This window comes from Arctopsyche grandis, chromosome 3 (assembly GCF_051622035.1).
Source record: "Arctopsyche grandis isolate Sample6627 chromosome 3, ASM5162203v2, whole genome shotgun sequence".
Classification (NCBI taxonomy): Eukaryota; Metazoa; Arthropoda; class Insecta; order Trichoptera; family Hydropsychidae; genus Arctopsyche; species Arctopsyche grandis.
Window position 1 is genome coordinate 13,848,032 of NC_135357.1, and position 20,859 is coordinate 13,868,890.

Here is a 20,859-nt window from a genome sequence, read left to right on the forward strand (position 1 = left end):
TTAAAAACCATATATTAAATTATGACAATTGACTTGAATGAATTTTTAAATAGAGAATTAAGATTAAACCTTCTCTTAAGTATTATATTGGTGATATCTTATTTTTGCTTAAAAATGCTTTGTGAAAATCATAAAAAAATACTTAAAATAATTGCCTCAAATGACAAAATGTCTAGCCCTGGCTCTTGATATGTACATACATACATATATGTAATGATATTAAAAAAATCAAAAGGATATTATTTTGAAAATTGTCGAACGCTCCCATTCGTGAAAATTTATATTTCAAACCTAGACATTTTTACGTTGTTTTTACGATTTTCTTCGAATTTTAAATGCAGTGCTACGATTTGTGAATAAATGAGGAAATCATTTAATATTTATGCATATAATAAGTGTAAAATAAGCTTAGCAATAAAATATTAATAGACTAACATTTTTTGAAAATTTCGATTAGTCAAATTCCTGTACCGCGATAATAAAATAAAAGTTAAAATTAAATTAAAACTCTTTTGCTAAAATTATTAAATGCTGTTTAACCTTCGTATTCTTCTATTTTAGATAAAATTAGTCCTGAACCACAAAACAGGGATATAAACCAATGCGATGAATTTAATTTCAACAATTCCAATATAAGCAACACTGACTACAACAATAAAGACATCGACAACATCGATCATAATAAAATAAACGACATTGACCACGACACCGACATCGAAGCACCGGGTAAGTATTTATTAAAGCTCATTTTTGGGCAAATAGTAATTTAAGGGGGTATTCTAGTCTAGAGAGACAAATTTTGGGCGTTTTTTAAAATTTGATATGCATTTTTTTATTATATGTTTATTAATATTTCAATAATACGTGACAAAAATGAAAAAAAAAAACACATTAAAAATTGAAAAAATTACATGCAGGTAAAGTGGGGGATGTAAAAAAAAGGGTGCCTCCATCTTTACACGATTCCAACCCTTCTAGTCATCCAAAAAAAAAAAAAAAAAAGTTTCTTAATTAATAAGAGTGTCGCTATGGTCCGTACCACGGAAAAAAATAAAAATAAAAATTTTTCGCGAAATGGCAACTGTTTGAAAAAAAAGTCATTTTTTGGCCTTTTTTTTCAAAGTTTTGAATTTTTTTAAAATATTAAACAATAAAATTTTGACATAAATCTGGTACGGACCATAGAGGGACATATAAAAAGAACCACACCAAATTTTAAGTTAATTGGTACATTAGAACTTGAGATATCATGTCAAACTCGTTGGAAAAAGTAGTTTCGAGAAAAACGCGTTTAAAGTTTCGGGTAACGCTACGCGCCGGTTGAATGCCACGTCACTAAAACAGCTATATCTCCGAAAATAATTTGAATTTAGAAACATTCTCTTAAGGACATATTCTTAAAGGTTTAAACTTTGAAAATATGAAACAAAAAAAATCGATTTTTTCAAATTTCTAGACTAGAATACGCCCTTAACAATTTGATTTTAACCGAAGTATAAATATTAATAATAAATAACTATTTTACAGTGAAATCAATAGGTAAACTTCATTTGAAAAGGGTATCGTTAACTATGTGGATGACGAAAGAGGGTTAGTATTTTATAAATAACTAGCTTTATTACGCGGCTTCGCTCGTTATTTGTAATATAAACCGCTTAAACATGACTAATATGAATAGTAAACATTATATTCAATTTATTCTTTTGTAAACATTTTATTAAACTCTTTTGTTTTTTTTTTATTAAATTGACTGTCACGAACAAACAAACATATGTATATAGTAAGTCTCTTACAAAAAATTATATGTACACCCCGGGGGCTTCACTACGCAAAGGTCTACGTTTCGACACCGGTGTGATTGTGTTAGTGCGCGGTACGGCAAGCGTAGTGACCCCCACTCGTCCCCAACGTTCCCCTCTCGTACCTCGTATGATGGGCCGAGAGGGGGGAGGGGAACGTTGGGTAATAATGTTGGGGGGAGGGGTAATAATAAAGAACGTTGGGGGGAGGGGAACGTTGGGTTATCTACGTACATAGACATAGTAATAACTCCGAAAAGATACTGAATTTATACAAACATGTGTATTTAAATGAATCGTAAACATTGGTATTGCATGTAAAAGGTGTCTAGGTGGACGAATTCCTCCAACGAAATAGACCCGAAGCGAAGTTGAAAGTCGGGTTAAATTGCTAAGCATGAGCAGTTGCGTATCTGACAGGAGTGCATGCATGTATCGAAATAATACGTCGTGGCGACCCGCGAGGTGCGAGCTGCAATGTTCACGTTCCAATGCGAATGCGCGACGAGCGACGAGTGGCGTTCCTCGCTCCCCCCTCTCCCCTCTCGGCCCATCATACGAGATACGAGAGGGGAACGTTGGGGACGGGTGAGGTAACGACCAGCGGGCTAAGGAGTGGGGGTCACTACGCTTGCCGTACCGCGCACTAACACAATCACACCGGTGTCGAAACGTAGCCCTTTGCGATGCAATGCACCCCGGGGTCTGCGCCCCCTAGGGCTCCACCCTCGGCGTCTGCGCCCCCTAGGGGACGAAGCCCTAGGGCTTCACCCTCGACACCTACGCCCCCGGGAACTTCGAATCCTTTGAATCGGAAAAAAGCGAATTATTTGTTCGATGACGTCAGAACAATAGACTGACGACTATTAATTAAATTGACGAAAAATACAAACATACATACAAACTTAAGTGTTTTATATTGAAGATATATATTAGATTGTACTTATTGGCTATATGGCCGCAACCGAGCATTCAGTATACACACACTAACTTGTACAAATACACGGCAGTTAGGTGAATTTGGTGTTTGCCAAGAATCGGATAATTTTCTGTAATATGTGAAATTGCTTAATTTTCTGCCCGACAGCTCTAAATATATTTAAAATAAATAAAAATGTCTAGTCAAAATTTATTCATCTAAAAGATTAGTGACCACTGCGTTATAGTTTTTAGACTGCAATGAAATCTAAAAATTGCAATCGTTATGAAAACCAACCCTGGTTTTCCCAAATACGTAACTCAATGTAATTGAGTTATACCACCCGTTGAAATCAACGGGCACAACACTAGTTCAGTATATTGTTCGAAGTATAATAACATCAATCACTGGTGGCATACTGCCACTTTACTAAAACTGTTTGCGACACCTAGAGGCCATTCATTTAACTGCCATTCATTTAACTGTGTATTTTCGGTGTTATTGAAAGTGTGTATACTTGATGCTTGGTTGCGCCCATATTACCAATAATTAACTGAAAAATTAAATAGTCATCAATACAATACATTTTTAATGAGAAATTTTCAAGATAGAAAATACATATAAATATTTAAACTTACCAATTAAATATTTATACTGAATAGAACATAGTTTATTTAATTAATCATTATTACCTTCTCAGCATTGAAATTATTATTTACTAGAAATTCTTTCCAACAGCTATCGATTTATATCTATCTTGATTGAATTAATCATTAATAAGTGGAAACAATTCTAAAATTATATTATAATATATTTTAATTATTGCATGCAATTTCTTAAAAGTGGATACTACGAACTGAAAGATCACATAATTTACCAAAAAATCCAAATAAGTACATCAAGTTACTTCTCAATTTAATAATCATTTAAATTGATAATAAATTATTAAATTTATAATTTGCTTTTTTTAGAATTGAATTACTTACAAGAATGGAAAAATAATGTATTTATTTTATCACCAAAAATAATATTTATTTCAGATGCTGACGCAAGGAAAAAGTCTACGGAAACGATACAAAATTGTTTTACTGATGAAGGTAATATATTAACTACTACTATAATAAATATAATAATATCAACATGTAGATGGTAGGGGGTCACATTTAACGACCATTTGATTCTTCAATAGCTCAGTACATTTTCGATAAACTTTGTTTTTCGTTTTCACTTATCAATTTTCTAACTACTTAGTTTCCAAACAAAACATAATTTGAAGAATAATAATATCAAAAAAATTAATTAAAAACAAAACATGAATTTGGGACATGAACTATTTCTAATTAACAAGTTTGAGTGTTACATATACATATTTTTTTTTTTTTATTGTTACAAATCAATATACACTCGGCATTACAGATTTGCTCCAATGCGACGGGTGTACGTTAACGAAATACGGAATACATAAACAATCAGAAATCAGAAATACAGTAATACATACATATACAATCAGAATATATAGCATATAACAATTAATCAGAAATAATAATTATTATTTTTAGATTTTTTTTTGTATACAATTTTTATACATATAATAAATACGAAATTATAGAGATGTCTATAGAGATATCTATAGATTTCAGATTACTGTTTATAATTATTACAAATTATACACAGGCAGATTTTGTGACAACAGGATTAGATCTAATACCAATTTTCAGGAACCGTTTCAGCAATGATCAGATAAAATTGGCAAACTCTGATAAAGAAACGATTAATTTGGAGTCACAAATATACATACATACATAGATTTGTGATTGTTTCAGTAATTAATTGAGATTCATCTAATGTAGGGGAGAGTGGTTTACCTATGGACGAATGTACCTGTGGACAATGACTTTATTTCGGTCGGGGAAAATATTTTTGCTACACAATGTTCTAAGGAATTATGAACATCGAATATTAGCAACATTCAATCCACCTTTTGGTGCCACGCGCTGCTAGATTCGAGTTTTTTCGATAATTTCGTTATTTGGGACCCAAAAGTAAATATTTACCAACGAACTGTTTGTTTTTTCATATTTATTAAAATAACTTTTCATACAAGATATGCATTTAGTTTTGTATAGTGGCTATTTAACTATTTGGTAACGACGATATCTGTTTTAAAACGTAACCACAAAGAAGTGTATTTTAATATTAGTTGAATATTTCGTTTTGTTGTAAATTTGTACATTTATTTGGTTATACCTCTGGACGCGTCCAGAGGTTAAGGTTAGAGGTTCTTGTGAAATTAACAACCAAAAAGACTTAAAAAAGTATTATGTTGCTGAAGTTATGAATAATCCAATCGAAAATGATATTGAAATTAAGTATTACAAGAAAATATCGACAAACAGATTTCTTGTGGTCGATGACAAAATTTATAAAATTTGTCAAGAAGAAATTTCTGGGAAATTGCCTCCTCCTCGAGTGGTAGCCCAGTCTGGGAGACTCAAATCACAGTTGGAATTTAATGTAGACCTTGAGAATTTCAACATAAGATGAATTAGTTTACTTTATATAAATTATCATATCTGTCCAAAGGTACAACATACACTGTCCATAGGTTCAACATAGTGTTGAACCTTTGGACAATTTTTTTGTCTCTATTATTTTTGCAAAAAATAAAAAAATGTTATGCTATCATTAATTTTTCTTTTTTAATTTTAATCTTGAATATTCAACCTATCTAATGACATTAAAAAGTTTGCATAAATCAATAAAGTTGCTGAACTATGAGTGAAAAAGCGAAAATTGTCCACAGGTACACCACTCTCCCCTAAATGAGATTTATTAGCCTTTTTTACGTTTTTAATACTAAAAAGTACTTATACAACACTAAAAAACTGTTCCATCTAGTTTTACAGCCTAGAAGTATGTAGTAATTTTAAAGTATTTAAAGTTTTATGGATTTGCCTACTTACCGATAAATCCACGTACTGATTTACTAGCAAATTCACCAGTCCATTTACCGGTACATATGTTTATCGGTTGATCGTCAATTTCCGATAAAATATTGGTAATAGACTCCTTAATAGGTCATATACGTATATATATTCAAATTTTTTTTTTAATATTTTGTTTAGCGTGTAGTGACGGTACTACGGAAGCCTCCGGAAGCCATGAAATTTGGAAGAAGCCTAAGACATATAAACAAGGTGAATAAAGTTATATCATAAATAGATTTATATGTGAAAAATAATTATAAAAAGCTAAATAATATTAAAATTAATTATTAATCATTTTACAGTAAATACGTGGAAATGGGCAGGAAGAATACCACGAAAAAAAACAAGAGAGGGTAAAATAAATAAAATTTGATAATATTTGTTTGACAAATCTACATAAGCATGTATAGTAAAATGTGAATACATTTTATTGTATAAATAAACTTAGTAAAAATTGATTATTTATTTTTAGATGACAGCGGAAGTGACGTAACGTGGAAGCGCCAAGTAAAAAAGATGAGATTCAAATCTTTCGATTTTGGTATATTGTTTTCCATAATTTTTTTTCCATAAATTTATATGTAAAAATTAAATTACATTTATTGTACAGAAAACCCGAGAAGATGCATAAGAAGAGTTGCAAGCATTGCTGCACGAAGGAAAACAATAAATGGTAAATTAAAATTAAATTAAATAAGATGACACGAAGTCAAGTTTAAAAAATAAAAATATACAATGTAATAATATAATATGTAATGTATAAAATAAATTCGTTTGTAAAATTTGATATATGCCGTTTAATATTAATTAATATTAAAATATTAATAAAATACTTACACATATTTTAATGAAATATTTTAGCACTCGACGAATTTGACCAAGGATCCGTTCGATCAAGCATAGCTTCATATACTGACTATCAATTTTCGACACCAAATACAATGCCTAAAGCTTACGGTAAATCACGTATAAATTATGTTTTTCATCCTATCAATGATTAAAAAATAATTAAAAATTTATTTTAGGTGAAATTCGCGCCGCACCTCCACCAAAACGTAAAATCGTTCTTCACATAAAAGACACATGTGTGGAGAAGCTTCAGTGTTTTTCATGTGGCCAAGAATTTTCGGTACCAATTTTTTATTAAATACTATCTGAACCCGGCATGCGTTGCAATGCCACAATAACTCATGCAACTCCCGTTCCCATTTCCGTTCCAGTTCTCGTTCCCGTTTCCGTTCCCATTTATCGGAAAAACCCAGACAGCAAACATATTTGAAATTATTCAATTGTTTGTTTATTTTACCCTAACAACCCAGGTGGCGACGCGAAAAAATTTGAAATTATTGCGTTGCAATGCCACTCATTTCCGTTTTTCCCGTTTCCGTTCCCGTTTTTCGGCGATTTTTTTTACAGAAACCATCGTGGATATATGCATGTACATACGATAACTCCTGTAAATTTCAGACAATAAAGTGACAGACAAACATTGACATTGTTAGCATTCGCTTATCGGATACTCATTCAATTCGACAAACAAATTCAACAACAAAATTAGCCAATATGTACTTATTAAATGATAATTATTAACTATTAACGATAACTATTAATATTAGCCATGGAGATGTAATAAAACCCGAAATATGATAAAAAGCAAACATAGTCTTAAAAACGATCGGTTAAAAACCCAAACTTTGTCTCACGACCAAATCGTTTGCAAGCTAAGAAGAGGTATGTAATATGTAAAAATTGCATCCATTGGCGCCGTCCACACACACGATATCTATTACCGATATTTCCATATCCAGTTCCCATATTGCAACCTGTGGTTGCTATTTAGGAACTGGATATGGAAATATCGGTAGTAGATATCTTGTGTGTGGACGGCGCCATTAGGTACAACATAACATGTCGATAAGTAAATGATAAGTGAGGACTGATAATTTTTATTATAAAAGACTAGTGTTTTTACCCGGCTTCGCTCGGTATTTGTAATATAAACCGCTTTAACATGGCCAATCAATAGTGAACATTTTATTAAATTTATTGGAATAGTTTGATTTTATTTGAATATTCATTTGTACGATGACGTTACGGATTTACGAACCAACAATAATTACATACATAGTTACAAAGTCTCTTTCGAAATTATATATTAAGATGAATAGCATAAATGTAATATTTCTATAACTATTTATTTCAGAAATTAGTGATATTGAAGAGACATTCAGCAACTTGCGCTAAAGCGTTTCGTTATCACTGTGAAATCTGCAATAAAGCTTTTCCCACAAAAAGAGGTTTAAGCAGACATAAAAACAAGATGCATTCCTTAAAAAATATATAATCCGGAACTTTTGCAATTTATTTTTAAGTCGATAAAAAATTGTGATTTGATCATTATGTGATAACAGTGTTTAATAATTACTATTTATAACCAACCAATGATGTGTTATTGTTTATATAATACTATATAATATATGCAGTACATGATAAAAGAAAAATAAAATAATTGTATTGTCAATTTAAAAATATACATACTTTGATAATTTAATTACAATAGTTTTTAAGTGTCAGTGTATGTAAATTTAATATTTAGGATAGTTTAAAAACATATTGTGAGTTTTATAATCACAATACTCCAACATTTTTGTGTCATTAATTACATGAACTCTTTTAATTAATCTAATTATTATATAACACATATTTCATGTGGTCTTAAATATACATATATTTCATAATTTAAAATCAATCCAGTTATAGCAACTCGGTAGGATATTTTCGATTTTAAATTCAAAAATTACATTTATTTAATTTTTTAAATTTATGTACATATATTTATTATAAATTTGAAAATAAAAAAATATTAAAATAAATAAAGTAAAAAAAACTGTGTTTGTTGAAAGTGTTTTTCATGGAAGTGTAAAAGCATACCTCTGTGCTAGGTAGGCTTCAAGTATGAAAAGTGTATATATATAGATATGTATAGTTAATTGCATTGTATTATAAATTATCATTAATTACACTGTTCGACAAATGATGACTTTTTTTTGGTTCAGAGACGAGATATGACTTTTCTTATAGATCTATGCCTAGTGAACACGAATCTGGTAATAAAAATTGTTGATTAGCTCGAGATTCGGAGATATGTGTTTTTTAAATCGCGCGATTTTTCTATATCTTGGTGTTGTTCGGTCGATGTTTCAAAATCTGTCAATTTCCTGTTCAAAATGAATATTGGAATCTATAGTCGGGTATTTTATCTTTCATTTGTAGTACTTTTCAGCTTTCAAATCTCTCTAAGTAGTCGTCCAGTTCAAGTCATATCTCGTCTCTGAACCATTTTTCGTGTCGAACAGTGTTATCATTCAATTGTATTATAGCTATCATTAAAAAAACAAACAAATAATATTAAATTTGCATATTATGCATTGGTATTATTATATGGTCTCTCTTGAATATGAGTATACTTAAAAAAATTAAAAGTATGTTAAGATAAATTGGAATAGTTTGATATAAGAAATAATCTTAAATTAAGCACTGTAATAATTGTTTATAAATTAAATAGTAATCTCTTACCTAGTTATCTAAATAATTATATTGTAAGAAATAGAGATATACATCTTATATAGAACTAAATATAGGAATTAATTAACTATATATAGTTAAAGAAATAAAAATAAGAATAAATTAACAAAAGGTAGGGTGAGGAAGGCAAGAACTATGGGTGTTTTCCACAGGGGTGTACAAATTACCATCTTGAGGATATTAGGGGTGCAAAAATCATTAGTGCCTTCTTGAAGTACGTTAATATGTAGATACTTTTGTGGGAGATATAATTAAATTAAGATTAACCGTTAAGTACGTAGGTTATATTATAGTTATTAATTGCAGTTGTATTAGTTTTAGGTTTCTTTGTATTTCATAATTAGCAATTTGATAAAATAAATAAATAAAATAAAAAGTAAGAAGCAGTACAATTACTTACCCAATCCTTAGTAATCGAGATATCTTAAAATTTCAGGAACTGTGTATGTACATACATAGTAAATTTGTGTAGTTTCATTAAAATTGAGCAATAAAAAAATAGTGCAAAAATTGAATATTTATTATCACAGTAAATTGATATTACAGTTCTTCCCTTTTTAACATGAAAAAATACATGCAAAATTTTAAGTGTACAAAAGACATACACAATCATATAAAGTCAAACTTTATTATAATGAGAGCATGGATCGAGGAAAGCACATACTGAGTATGCAACCTAAATAAATATAATATATTTTAAGAAAAAAATCATGAAAGTAAATGATTCAGAAATTTCTTTGGCATGTGATAATGCCCTTTATCACATGCCAATTTTCTATATTGGTTAATTTTACTACCACAAAAATCAAAATAGTCCTTTACACTACATACATATGTGTCTAACCAATGATACTCATTCATAATTTATATACATATACAGAATACGGCAACGGCAATAATAGATGAGTTTCTTGCAGAAATATTTCAAGTGCAAAGTGAGAAGATTACTGGACGGATGGAAAGATGCCATAACAATAGGCAGCAGAAAGATTTCCAATGAAAATTCGCAGACGGCATGACGTTAGTGGCCAGCAATGAGGAGGAAATAGCAGAACTACTTAGTAGAATAGAAATAGAGAGTAAGCACCTGGGTTTAGAGATAAACAATCCTCTTCGTTAATAGATTCGAGTCTCTCATAAAGTCCAATGTTTTAAAATATTAGGACGAAATGGACGAGTTTATTTACCTAAGGTGCCTTGATCTTAAGAGAAGGAGGATGCCAATCAGAAATCTGCAGACGAATATGAATGGCAAAAGCGGCGATCATCAACCTGACAAAGGTATGGAAAAACCGTTCTATGAGGAAAAACGAAGTCCGTTAAGGTTGATTTCTGGTGTTTTTCATTGCATTATATGGAGTCGAGACATGGTCGCTAAAAAGGAAAAAGGGACATGTTAGATGCCTTTGAAACGTGGTGCTGGTGGTGGACCGCAAGATGAACGAACATCCTCATCCTCAAAGAGCTGGCAGATTCAGAGAAACTCCACAAAATGTAGAAAAACGATTCTCCCATACTTTGGCCATATTCCAGGAAGAATGTGGAGTTTAGAGAAGCTGGTAATCACCGGAACACTAGAGGGAAGGCGAGCGAAAGCACAATCTCCCACAAGATGGTCAGATCAAATCAAAGAACTGACAGAATGCAAACTTGGCACAGGACCGGGAGGAGTGGTGGTGGATAGTCCACCAGATCCTAGAAGACAGGAAATGACGACGATTTTCAGCATTGATCAAGACGTGTAAGAAGAATGTATGACTAATATTTTCAGAAAAATTTTTTAGGCATTATTTTGCCTAAAAAATACGAATAAATTACTGATTCTTCCCTTTGAGGACATATCATGGATTTGACTAAATGGGAGAAAATGCTATTTTTTTTGACACAAGAGTGGGAACATATTTAATTCCCTGCCTGGATACGTAAGTCCTAAGATCACTGAGGCATTCTTGCAGAGTGTAAAAAGTAAGTAGGTTGCATACTCTATTAAATTTTATTTTTCTGTTCCAATACAACCTGATATTTTGAAACTGCAGCAATCCACATAATTTTTTTATGTATATAATTGTTGTATTGAGCATATAAGTGTTTTAGCATTGAATTACTTGAAAAACATGATAATTTTTTATGTAACCATTGACAGGTACAAGAGTCTCTCATTATAATCATGTCTGCTCATATGTATACATATTATACAAACACAAATTATACAGAACTTTTTATTCAATTTTGACGTTAATTATATTAAAAAATAAATAAATAAGATAATGTTTGTTATATTTCATTTTTGTTTGACAAGGTTTTTTAGCATTTGTGTGAAAATTTTTAACTATTCAAATATATATACATACATATGTACATAAATTAAAATAAAATAAAACACTTTTTGAACATTATAAAAGTTCTGTATACATACATATATAATATATACTTTCACATATAATTTTTGATTACAAAAATACCCACAAATCTCTTTACATATTAAAATATATTGGTATGTACCAATTTATCATATAAAATTACAAATTCACTATCACAAGAATTTGATACATATATTTTCAATTGCCAATATTTACAATTTTCCTTTTCATTTACTGTTTTCATTTTAACGAATAAAATCACTGGGATGATAATGTAATGCACTTTTTTGCATACAAATACAAAATACACAAAACTATCTAAAAAAAATGGATAGTAAATAATTCTAAATTTATTATTGCTTATTTGAAGGTTAAATGGTATATTATACTATTTCATAAAATGCACTATAAAAAAATTAATAAATTAGCAATTTAAAAATTCATATTGATTGCAGTTTTAATAACATCATTTTATACACCAAATCATATTCTCTCACAGTATATATATATCTATCGGTCTCCGTGATTTGACAGAATGTTAAATTACAGAAAACGCAAATATCGGAATGCAAAGATCGAAAGATCTTAAGTCGAAAGATCAAAAAAAAATGGTGCATGGTAAATGGTACATACTCACTTAATTTGCGCGAGCAGGATACAACAGGAACAAGAGGAACATGCTTTTCCTCCCGTGTTAATGTGCGCGCGCAGAATACGGGAGGAAAAGCATGTTCCTCTTGTTCCTGTTGTATCCTGCTCGCGCAAATTAAGTGAGTATGTACGTGAGTATGTACCAATTACCATTTACTATGAGTATGTGAGTATGTGAGTATGTATGTGAGTATGTACAATTACCATGCACCAATTTTTTTTTGATCTTTCGACTTAAGATCTTTCGATTTTCGATCTTTGCATTCTGATATTTGCGTTTTCTGTAATTTAACATTCTGTCAAGTCACGTAGACCCATATCTATATATTCGATTAGCTAATTCATCGACACACTGAGAATTCAATCTTGATTTTACTTTATCAATTATTCACTTTTTACTGTCTTTATAAATTATTATTTTTATATGAGTAGTTAAAAACATTCATATTATGAGACTACATATATACGTACAATTAAGAATAAATCAAATTTCCTTTTTTTTAAACAGTATGTACTTAAAAAGAACTATCCATTTATCAAAATAAAGTAATTGTAAACTCATTTATTTGTTATATCGTTATTTTTTTAAAAACAACTCTCGACTACATAAAATCCAGTTTCTATAAGGGATTCACTAAAATAGCCGATTTGTATACATTTAAAATATGTACAAATTGGTTAAATTAAACTAAATATTACTTGATCTGTTTCTTTTATGTTTGTATGAGAGATACAAAAGAACATTCTTATGACAAAGATTCGTCACAGAACAGACTAATAAGCACATAAATAAGCGTCATCCAATACAGTTAATTCAGCAAATAAATTCTAACCAACGAAGGCTCACAGAAGTCATACAAAAATTTCATGTTGGGAAACACAAATGTCACGAAAGTATGTATATGTCGAGGCAACCTTTTTTATTATATATTATGCGAGAATTCATGCAAATGACTAACATTCGTATATGCTTCATACTCATACACAATGTTAAAAGAATCATTAATCGTATAGTGATGATTTTCTGGTATGTTAATTACATGTTTGTTAATCTCATTATAATCTAATATGATATATAAAATTGCACTTCCGTGATATTGAATAAATCTTAATCATTATTATTTTAAACTTAACAATATAGTGACTGTAACTCAATAAGGAGTATTGAAAATAAAATTTTATTAAGTTAAATAATTGTAGATAAATAAATAAGTATATTTTTTATATAAAATTAGTATTTCAAAAATTTAGATGAATGGAAATTTTTTTAAGTGTGAATGTAATAAAAAGTACACGTAATATATGCATCACTGTACAATATAGTCTTTATGACTTCTAATACTTCGCAAAGAGGCTTTCAACAAAGCAACGAATTCCGTAGGCTGAACAAGAATAGACACATCTCTTCCGATGGCATTCAAACGGTCCCGTACTTGTGTGTCACCCTTGATAAAAACAGATGAATTTATTTATAAATATATACTTTTCAATACAATTAAACGAATTACGAAAATCATAATAAAGATATATCTTACTTTTTTCATTAATAAATTTAACGGTCTTCCATTAACTTCAGTTATAGTTCCGATAGGCATAACACCAGCCTGAGCTGCAGGACTTCCAGGTGCAATTCCTACAACCTCTGCCGACTCCATTATGAGGCCTACAGTACATTTGAACACATGTCAAATTGAATTTTAAAAAAAGTTAAAACATTCAAGAACAAAACTTACCAAGATCTTGAGTGTCGGAATCTTTTTTTAGTGTATAAACACGACCATGTGGTAATCTTTTAATAACAAGTTCAACCTAAAAGAAAAATTATTGATAAGTCGTACATTATATTAATAATTTTAAAATTCATCAGTCTAATGTGCATACATAGTATAAGCCTGAAGAAGTATCTTTAAGAGCATGTTTAGCTTGTTTGACACTAGTTATAGGAACACCTCCAACTGTTGCTATTCGGTCTCCAATATGTAAAGCATTATACAAAAGAGGGTGTGTTCGCTGTTTCCATCCACATACCCTACATTCAGAAATAGTCGACAGTAATTATTATTGCAGTTATCAAAAATAAAAATATGAATTGAAGTACTAAACACTTCACATACCAGACAGTGCCGTAGGCATCGGCCAATGCCATAGCTTCTCCGGGACAATCCCCAGTTCGTAAACGAAGACGAACTCCCCCGAGGTGTGCCATTTCTCCACGCAAGCGTGCAACCTGTTGTTCTCTTAAGCTCTTAGGTCTTAATAACATGAGAGCATTACCTAAAATATATGAAGTAATGCATTAAAAAACATTAAAAGTAATATTGGTTTCCATTACCAAACAAAATTATTACCATTAGTATTGTTATTTGAAGAATTATTAGCAGCTTCAACCAGATTACAAGAACCATCATCTTAAATTAAAAATACACACATGTATTAACCTTTATTTGAATAAAGAATACTGTTATTTAAATATATACTGTGAAAAAAACAAAAACCTGATGTTGTATGACTTTCACTGAGTGAACTACTTCGACGTCTAGTCTGTCTTTCTTCACCCGTTGAACTATCACTCAAAACATTTTGCGAATTAGAACTATTATTGAGACCTGGACGAGATCGATGAGCCTACAAAACCATCGAAATGTAAATAAAACACAATACTGAATCATCATAAACTATTTACACGTTACTTTTTCACACCTTTAGTTCTGCTGCAGTTTTCACTATGGGTAAAATTGTTCTATCATTATGCTCCGACCAATTTCTTCGTAGTGATGACTCCACTCGCATTACTTGTTTTAATTCGAGTGGTTTACCGTGCATAGCATCTTTGCCATTGTTGGCCTTATCATCAGTGGCTTTGCTAAAGAGATTGTTGAACTTTGTAGTGAAAGCACCATTCTTTCTTTCTAGACTAGGTTTCGCCTCTGACGACGAAGTACCAGGTGGAGGATCTAATTCAACATATGAATAAAATTGACTATTTTTTAAGAGAGGCATCCTCGAAGAATGGGCCTGACTCATATTTCGAAATTTAGAAACAATATTCAGTTCAGTGAGACCACGAGTAAATAGTCCATGTTTACCAATTTTCGTAGATTGGAGTGCCTTCTCTTGGGAGAAATCTTCATTTTTCTTAGAAACAACTTGTGGTCTATATTCTGATAAATTGATTTCTTGGATTGCTATAGGTCCTCTTGAACTTTGATTAATATTAGTATCATTAATTCCACCCGGTATTTCCCGATTATGTACACTATCGGCAATAATTTGCGTTTTAGAAGAACTTCCTGCTTCGTTTACATTGGAACTTTCAATCGCTTCATTTTTCCAAGAGAGAAATTCATAATTATGCGGATTCGATTCATTTCTTGATGTTTTATTTGATTTTGCAGACTTTTCTAAGGCTGTTACTCTCAGCTGATCCTCACTACTACATCTTTGTTCCAAATTATTTTCTGATACAACTTTAGCACCCTTGGAGACCATAAAAGGAGTGAACACACTTTCATAAAACTGATCACTTTTCGCAACCACAGGTGTTGAATTGACTATGTCAATCGTTGAAGTATTATTTTCAAATTGTCTTGGAGTATTTGGAAGAGAAGACACATTTTTAAGTTTCACAGAATTCATAGAGTGCACAAAATTCTGATCAAATGAGAACTTATGATTATTTGACGCGCCATGTTCAATCTCAAGTACAGTAGTGTTTGTTAATTTTTGCATGCTGTTGGCAAGGTCTTTTGGGGACACAGATGGCGATGGGGTAATCACACTTCTTTCATCACAAATATTTGCCTGAAAGCTGTTTAGAGGAGAAAGTCTGCTTGAAGAAGTGGATTGATTCTTAATAGATTTATCATTTACAACACATAATTTACTGGTATTCGAAATTTTGTTGTTTTCGTTTTTAACTCCAACGGCTATACTATGTTTAATATGACCATATTCAGATCCAATAGATAATAAATAATCCGAAGTATCATTGTTTTCATTGCTATTCTTAATCTGCACTTTTTCATCGGTGGCATTGCGCAATTTACTGCGAGATTTCAAATCTATGTCGTCTTTTAGCACTGGTAATTTGTTAAAAGAATTACATTGAGAATTTGTAGAGACATTCACATAACTACTGTCCGATTGGTTTTTGCTTTTTTCTAAACTGTGGTTCGTTTTTGGATCAATTTTTATTAATCCCTCGTTAATAATGACATGATTTAAAACAGATCCATCGTTTTCTCTCAAATCGTTAGATACGGCAATTATAGTTACATTAGAAGTGCAAGGAATAGATTTTTGTTCTTTAAAATCCTTTTGTTCAGATATATTCAGATTAGTTTGATATTCCGGAATTGGTATTATGTTTTGAACAACCCTATTCCTAAAATAATTAATCACGTAAATAAAATATTTTAATTTTAGAATATAAATATGAATTTGTATTGGGCGCAGTGATAGTTTAACACAAATGCAGAAAGCGCATTTGGAAACAAGGTCATACAGAATCGTGTTGCATAGTGCTCTGACACATGCAAGTAAAACTGTGCGATTAATACAAAAATAGAAAATTTCAACAGACCACGCCTAAATATAGTTTCATAAATTACCTCTCTACTAATCGAGTTGCTTCGTGAATTTTTGTAGATTTGGAGAGATCTGATGCAGATTCTTCAATATAAGTATCGTTTTTAATGGTTTGATTTTCGTTTGGAAGGTTCAGTTGAGTTGCATCGGTCAGCATACCTATAAATAACATTTTTTTTATTTAAAGAAATAAAACGTCAATATTTAGAATATGTTATATGTATAATAAATGTACCATTATCACAACTTTTGAAAATGATCGTCCTTGGACTAACTGCAGGTTTCAATTTACTGGGAACTCCTATGGATGAATGATTTAAACTTTTTTGAGCACTAATATTTTTTACTTTTTCTAGAGCGTTTGATGGTAATGGTTCTATAAGGCTTTGTTTAAATTTTTCAAATTTAGCATGTTTAGCTTTTAAATCAACCTAAAATTACATGAATATTTCTTTTAAAAAAATCAAATAAAAAAATCGGTTTTATGTCATTTATTCATATATATATATATTTACCTGTGAATATTTAACTTTAGGATCCTTGCTATCGGTGATAATAACATTACTATAATTGGTCGAAGTAGAAGGAACCGTAGTACTATCTTCTACATCAAATTCAGTAAAGAATTCTTTATCAGATTCAGATTTCATTCTGTGTTCCAGGACGGAATCGATTAAACATATATTCATTCCAGATACATTAGCTACACTGGATGTAAATTCGGAACTTTTGTGATTTAATAATTCGTCCCACGTGATGTTGGCATCGTCATTGTTAAATTGAATACTACTGCTAGCTGCCTCACAATTTTTTAGATTACTTTTACTATTCGAAAATTCATTATTAAATGCTAATCCAGAAAAGTCCATTTCAACTTTGGATATTGAATCATCAACTAATTTCTGAGAACTGACTATATTAATAATTTTATTAGAATCAATACCAGACGTAGAAGGACCGTTTTCTATTTCTGACATTTCTGCACGATCAGTCAATCTTGTAGAATATTTCATATCACTTTGATGTGAAGTACTCGGTCCTGTTTTTGACAATACATGTAAGCAATCGGTCTTACTTGAAGAACTTTGGAATTCAATTTTTTGATTTTTAGATTTCGAAGTTGGCTTATCATTTTTATTGACAAAATTATTGACGGAATTTACATAAGCATCTTCCATATTCTGATTATGTGTAAGTAGTTTGGGAGATGAGGGCACAATTCTATTTGCAAGTGAATTTTCCGCAGCATCTGAACTGGAACTTTCAACCGAATGAAGTGGTCCTTCATTTGATTCTGGCGTTGAAGATATGTTATCAGTTACAATGCACAAATCATCAATTTGACCTAAATTAGATAAAGCGCCATTTGATCTCGACGATGGAGATTCATTTAAAGTTCCATTATTACTGTTCGATTCATCACAAATAGTGACTGATTCATTGGACGGTCCTGGTAAAGGTCGGATTGAAGGTTCAGTACCCGGAACACGTATTATAGGTCCAGGTGGAGGTGCTGGTAATGGTGATGTAGGATCTCGAGTGGGTGCTCTCGGTCTTACTTGTTCGGGCGCTTTTGAATAAACATTTTCTTTAGGAGAAAGAATTTTCATCTCGCGTAATTTATTTCTCAAAGTATCTACCCAATCTTGCATCGAATCCCTGAAAAATTGCAAGTATACCAATTAACGAACAAAAATAAAGTAAAAAGCCATATAAAATAAAAATCATACCATGATGGTGCAATTAGTCTTATAGCACCATCTTGCAATGCTACAACAAATTCATATTCAGCATGAGGTCTAGCAGGACCTACACTACCAGAAACATGAATAGCACGAGATAATGGAGCTCTCCATCTCGGCATATGTGATGCGGCTACTCCACCAGCTTCCGAATATCCCTCCAAAAATGGCTCAACATCGCCATGCACACAAAATACTGTCCACCATCTCTCGATAGTCACCTTCTGACATCACATTATAAATTGATTTAGCAATTTTTCCTAATTTGAAATAAAATAAAAGGAAAACAAAATAAATACCTTTTGACCGAGAAGTTTATTATTACTATTAGGGGGTATTCTTTTAAGCCACGCATTTTTATGTATCTCCCTGAAGGAGGCAATTTGGCCTCCTTCGGCTTGCATCATGTGAATATTGTTTTTAAATTTATTTGTTTTCTACAAAAAATCATCAGTCTAATAATGTCACCTGAAACAGAAAAAGAAAAAATAAATAAATGCGATCAAAAAATCAAAACAAATTATCAGTTTGTTCAATTCGGGGAATACAAATCAATCGTACCAGAATGCTTTCTGTTTAAAACATCAATGACTACCCATCATAAGAAAAGCATCCAAAATATGTACACCGTGTTTGTTCAGTTGTATCAATGAAATATCCAAGTCAAATTACATCATTGTCGCAAATGATACATTCGTTTACTTTAAACAGTGTATTAAAATCTACGCAAGCTATTATAATTATAATATAAATTGTTAACTTCTAGAGAACATTTAATGTATTTCTTTGTTACATATATAAGAATGAAAGTTTAAATAAAAAGCAAACAATTCAAAATAAACAAATTTCGACGAACACGGTTTTTAAATGAAACTTTAAACAGAAATTATATTTTGTATGATTTCCCATTCCCCCAGATAGATTTAACTGATTGGTAGAAAATTAAAACATTAACAACAAATATTTTATATATATATATATATATATATATATATATATATATATATATATATATATATATATATATATATATATTTTTTTTTTTAATTTGCATTGTCAATACGACCAAATTCTTGGAAACATGAATTTGAAAATCATTACTAGAATTTCATATGTATGTATACATAACTTTTAATTATTTGATTTACATCACTTCACAATGAAAATTAGTTATATATATATGTATAACCATAGATGAGGTATAGTTTATATAATTTTTTTTTAATATCCATACTGCATGCCATATATAATATTCCGTTTGTTACAGACATTACTAACAAACTAACCAGTATATTCTATGACAGAATCACTAATAACCATACTAACACACTTGTGAAGAGTCTCGGTGATTACAACAAAATGTCTATACCCTTCAGGTATATAAACACAGATTACCTAAACACAATCTGCTTTAGGTCATCGACTTTAGTGAGTCTTTAATTAATATTATGTATTAGATGTATTATGAGCATTTATAAGGATTGTAAATAGGTTTTTGAGCTATTTTTCCTATTATGTTGTAGATTAACATTAGAATAATATAATACTATGATTACTAACCAAATTAAATTAAACTGTAAAATAGAAAATGATCAGTAGATGAGCAGCTATTAAAATATATATAAGATGTATTGTGAACATAATTTCGTAATAATAAAAAGAATTTAAAAATCAAAAAAAATATATAAAAATTTCTAGCCCCAGATTTTACAAAGCCCATATGGGGATTTTAGCGTATCATACATGGCAACTTTTATTACGTGGGAGAAGTATACCAGCATTGCTGAGTATTCTTTTAATTGACATAAATAAACATAAAAGAAAAATGTACAAATTTGGCCGTTGCACAAATATGTAGTGAAGCAATTTGGTCGGGAACAACGAAATACATCAAAAAGGAAAAGCTAAAGAATAGAATTGAACACCTAGTCCTAGTGAAAAAGTACAGATGGTACGAACCTTGGCAGGTGAAAGGTGGGTGGTGGAACCTTCGAAGTGGTGGGAAGCAAAAGGGGCTCACGGGGCGGAGGCGGAGGCGGAGGCGGAGGCGGGGGCGGAGGCGGGGGGCGAAGTGGGGCGGCGGAGGGCGGAGGCGCGCCGCGGGGGCGAAGCGGGCCGAGGGCGGGGGCGGGGGGCGGGGGCGGGGGCGGTGGGCGGCCCCCGTCGCCGCGCTAGACAGCTCGCCCCTTGGCCACAACACACACAACACATGCGACCACACACCAAACT

General features: G+C 31.2%; 1 protein-coding gene across 2 annotated transcripts; it reads right to left on the reverse strand.

The window, feature by feature from the left end:
- Positions 1–13,460: 13,460 nt before the first annotated feature.
- Positions 13,461–20,859, reverse strand: LOC143910056 (uncharacterized). Of its 2 annotated transcripts, XM_077428410.1 has the most exons (15): positions 19,192–19,284; positions 18,930–19,098; positions 18,619–18,854; positions 17,404–18,547; positions 17,124–17,319; positions 16,912–17,047; positions 15,388–16,685; positions 15,002–15,255; positions 14,797–14,926; positions 14,650–14,709; positions 14,416–14,575; positions 14,183–14,330; positions 14,035–14,110; positions 13,837–13,964; positions 13,571–13,746 (listed from the first exon to the last, which is right to left on the reverse strand). In XM_077428410.1, exons 2-15 carry the CDS (start codon positions 19,035–19,037, stop codon positions 13,609–13,611), a joined length of 4,212 nt encoding a protein of 1,403 aa, XP_077284536.1. In that variant the 5' UTR covers positions 19,038–19,098; positions 19,192–19,284; the 3' UTR covers positions 13,571–13,608. The 2 variants fall into 2 exon arrangements, with proteins under 2 accessions (XP_077284535.1, XP_077284536.1); XM_077428409.1 differs by lacking the exon at positions 19,192–19,284 and adding an exon at positions 20,590–20,859 and having other exon boundaries at positions 13,461–13,746; positions 15,002–16,685.

Excerpts from the sequence above, each read along its gene's own strand:
- LOC143910056 (XM_077428409.1), bottom strand. The coding sequence starts at position 19,037 with ATGATGCAAGCCGAAGGAGGCCAAATTGCCTCCTTCAGGGAGATACAT. Across the intron at positions 18,548-18,618 it reads AGACTAATTGCACCATCATG|GGATTCGATGCAAGATTGGG; the intron begins GTATGATTTTTA and ends GCAATTTTTCAG. Across the intron at positions 17,048-17,123 it reads TTTCAAAAGTTGTGATAATG|GTATGCTGACCGATGCAACT; the intron begins GTACATTTATTA and ends TGTTATTTATAG.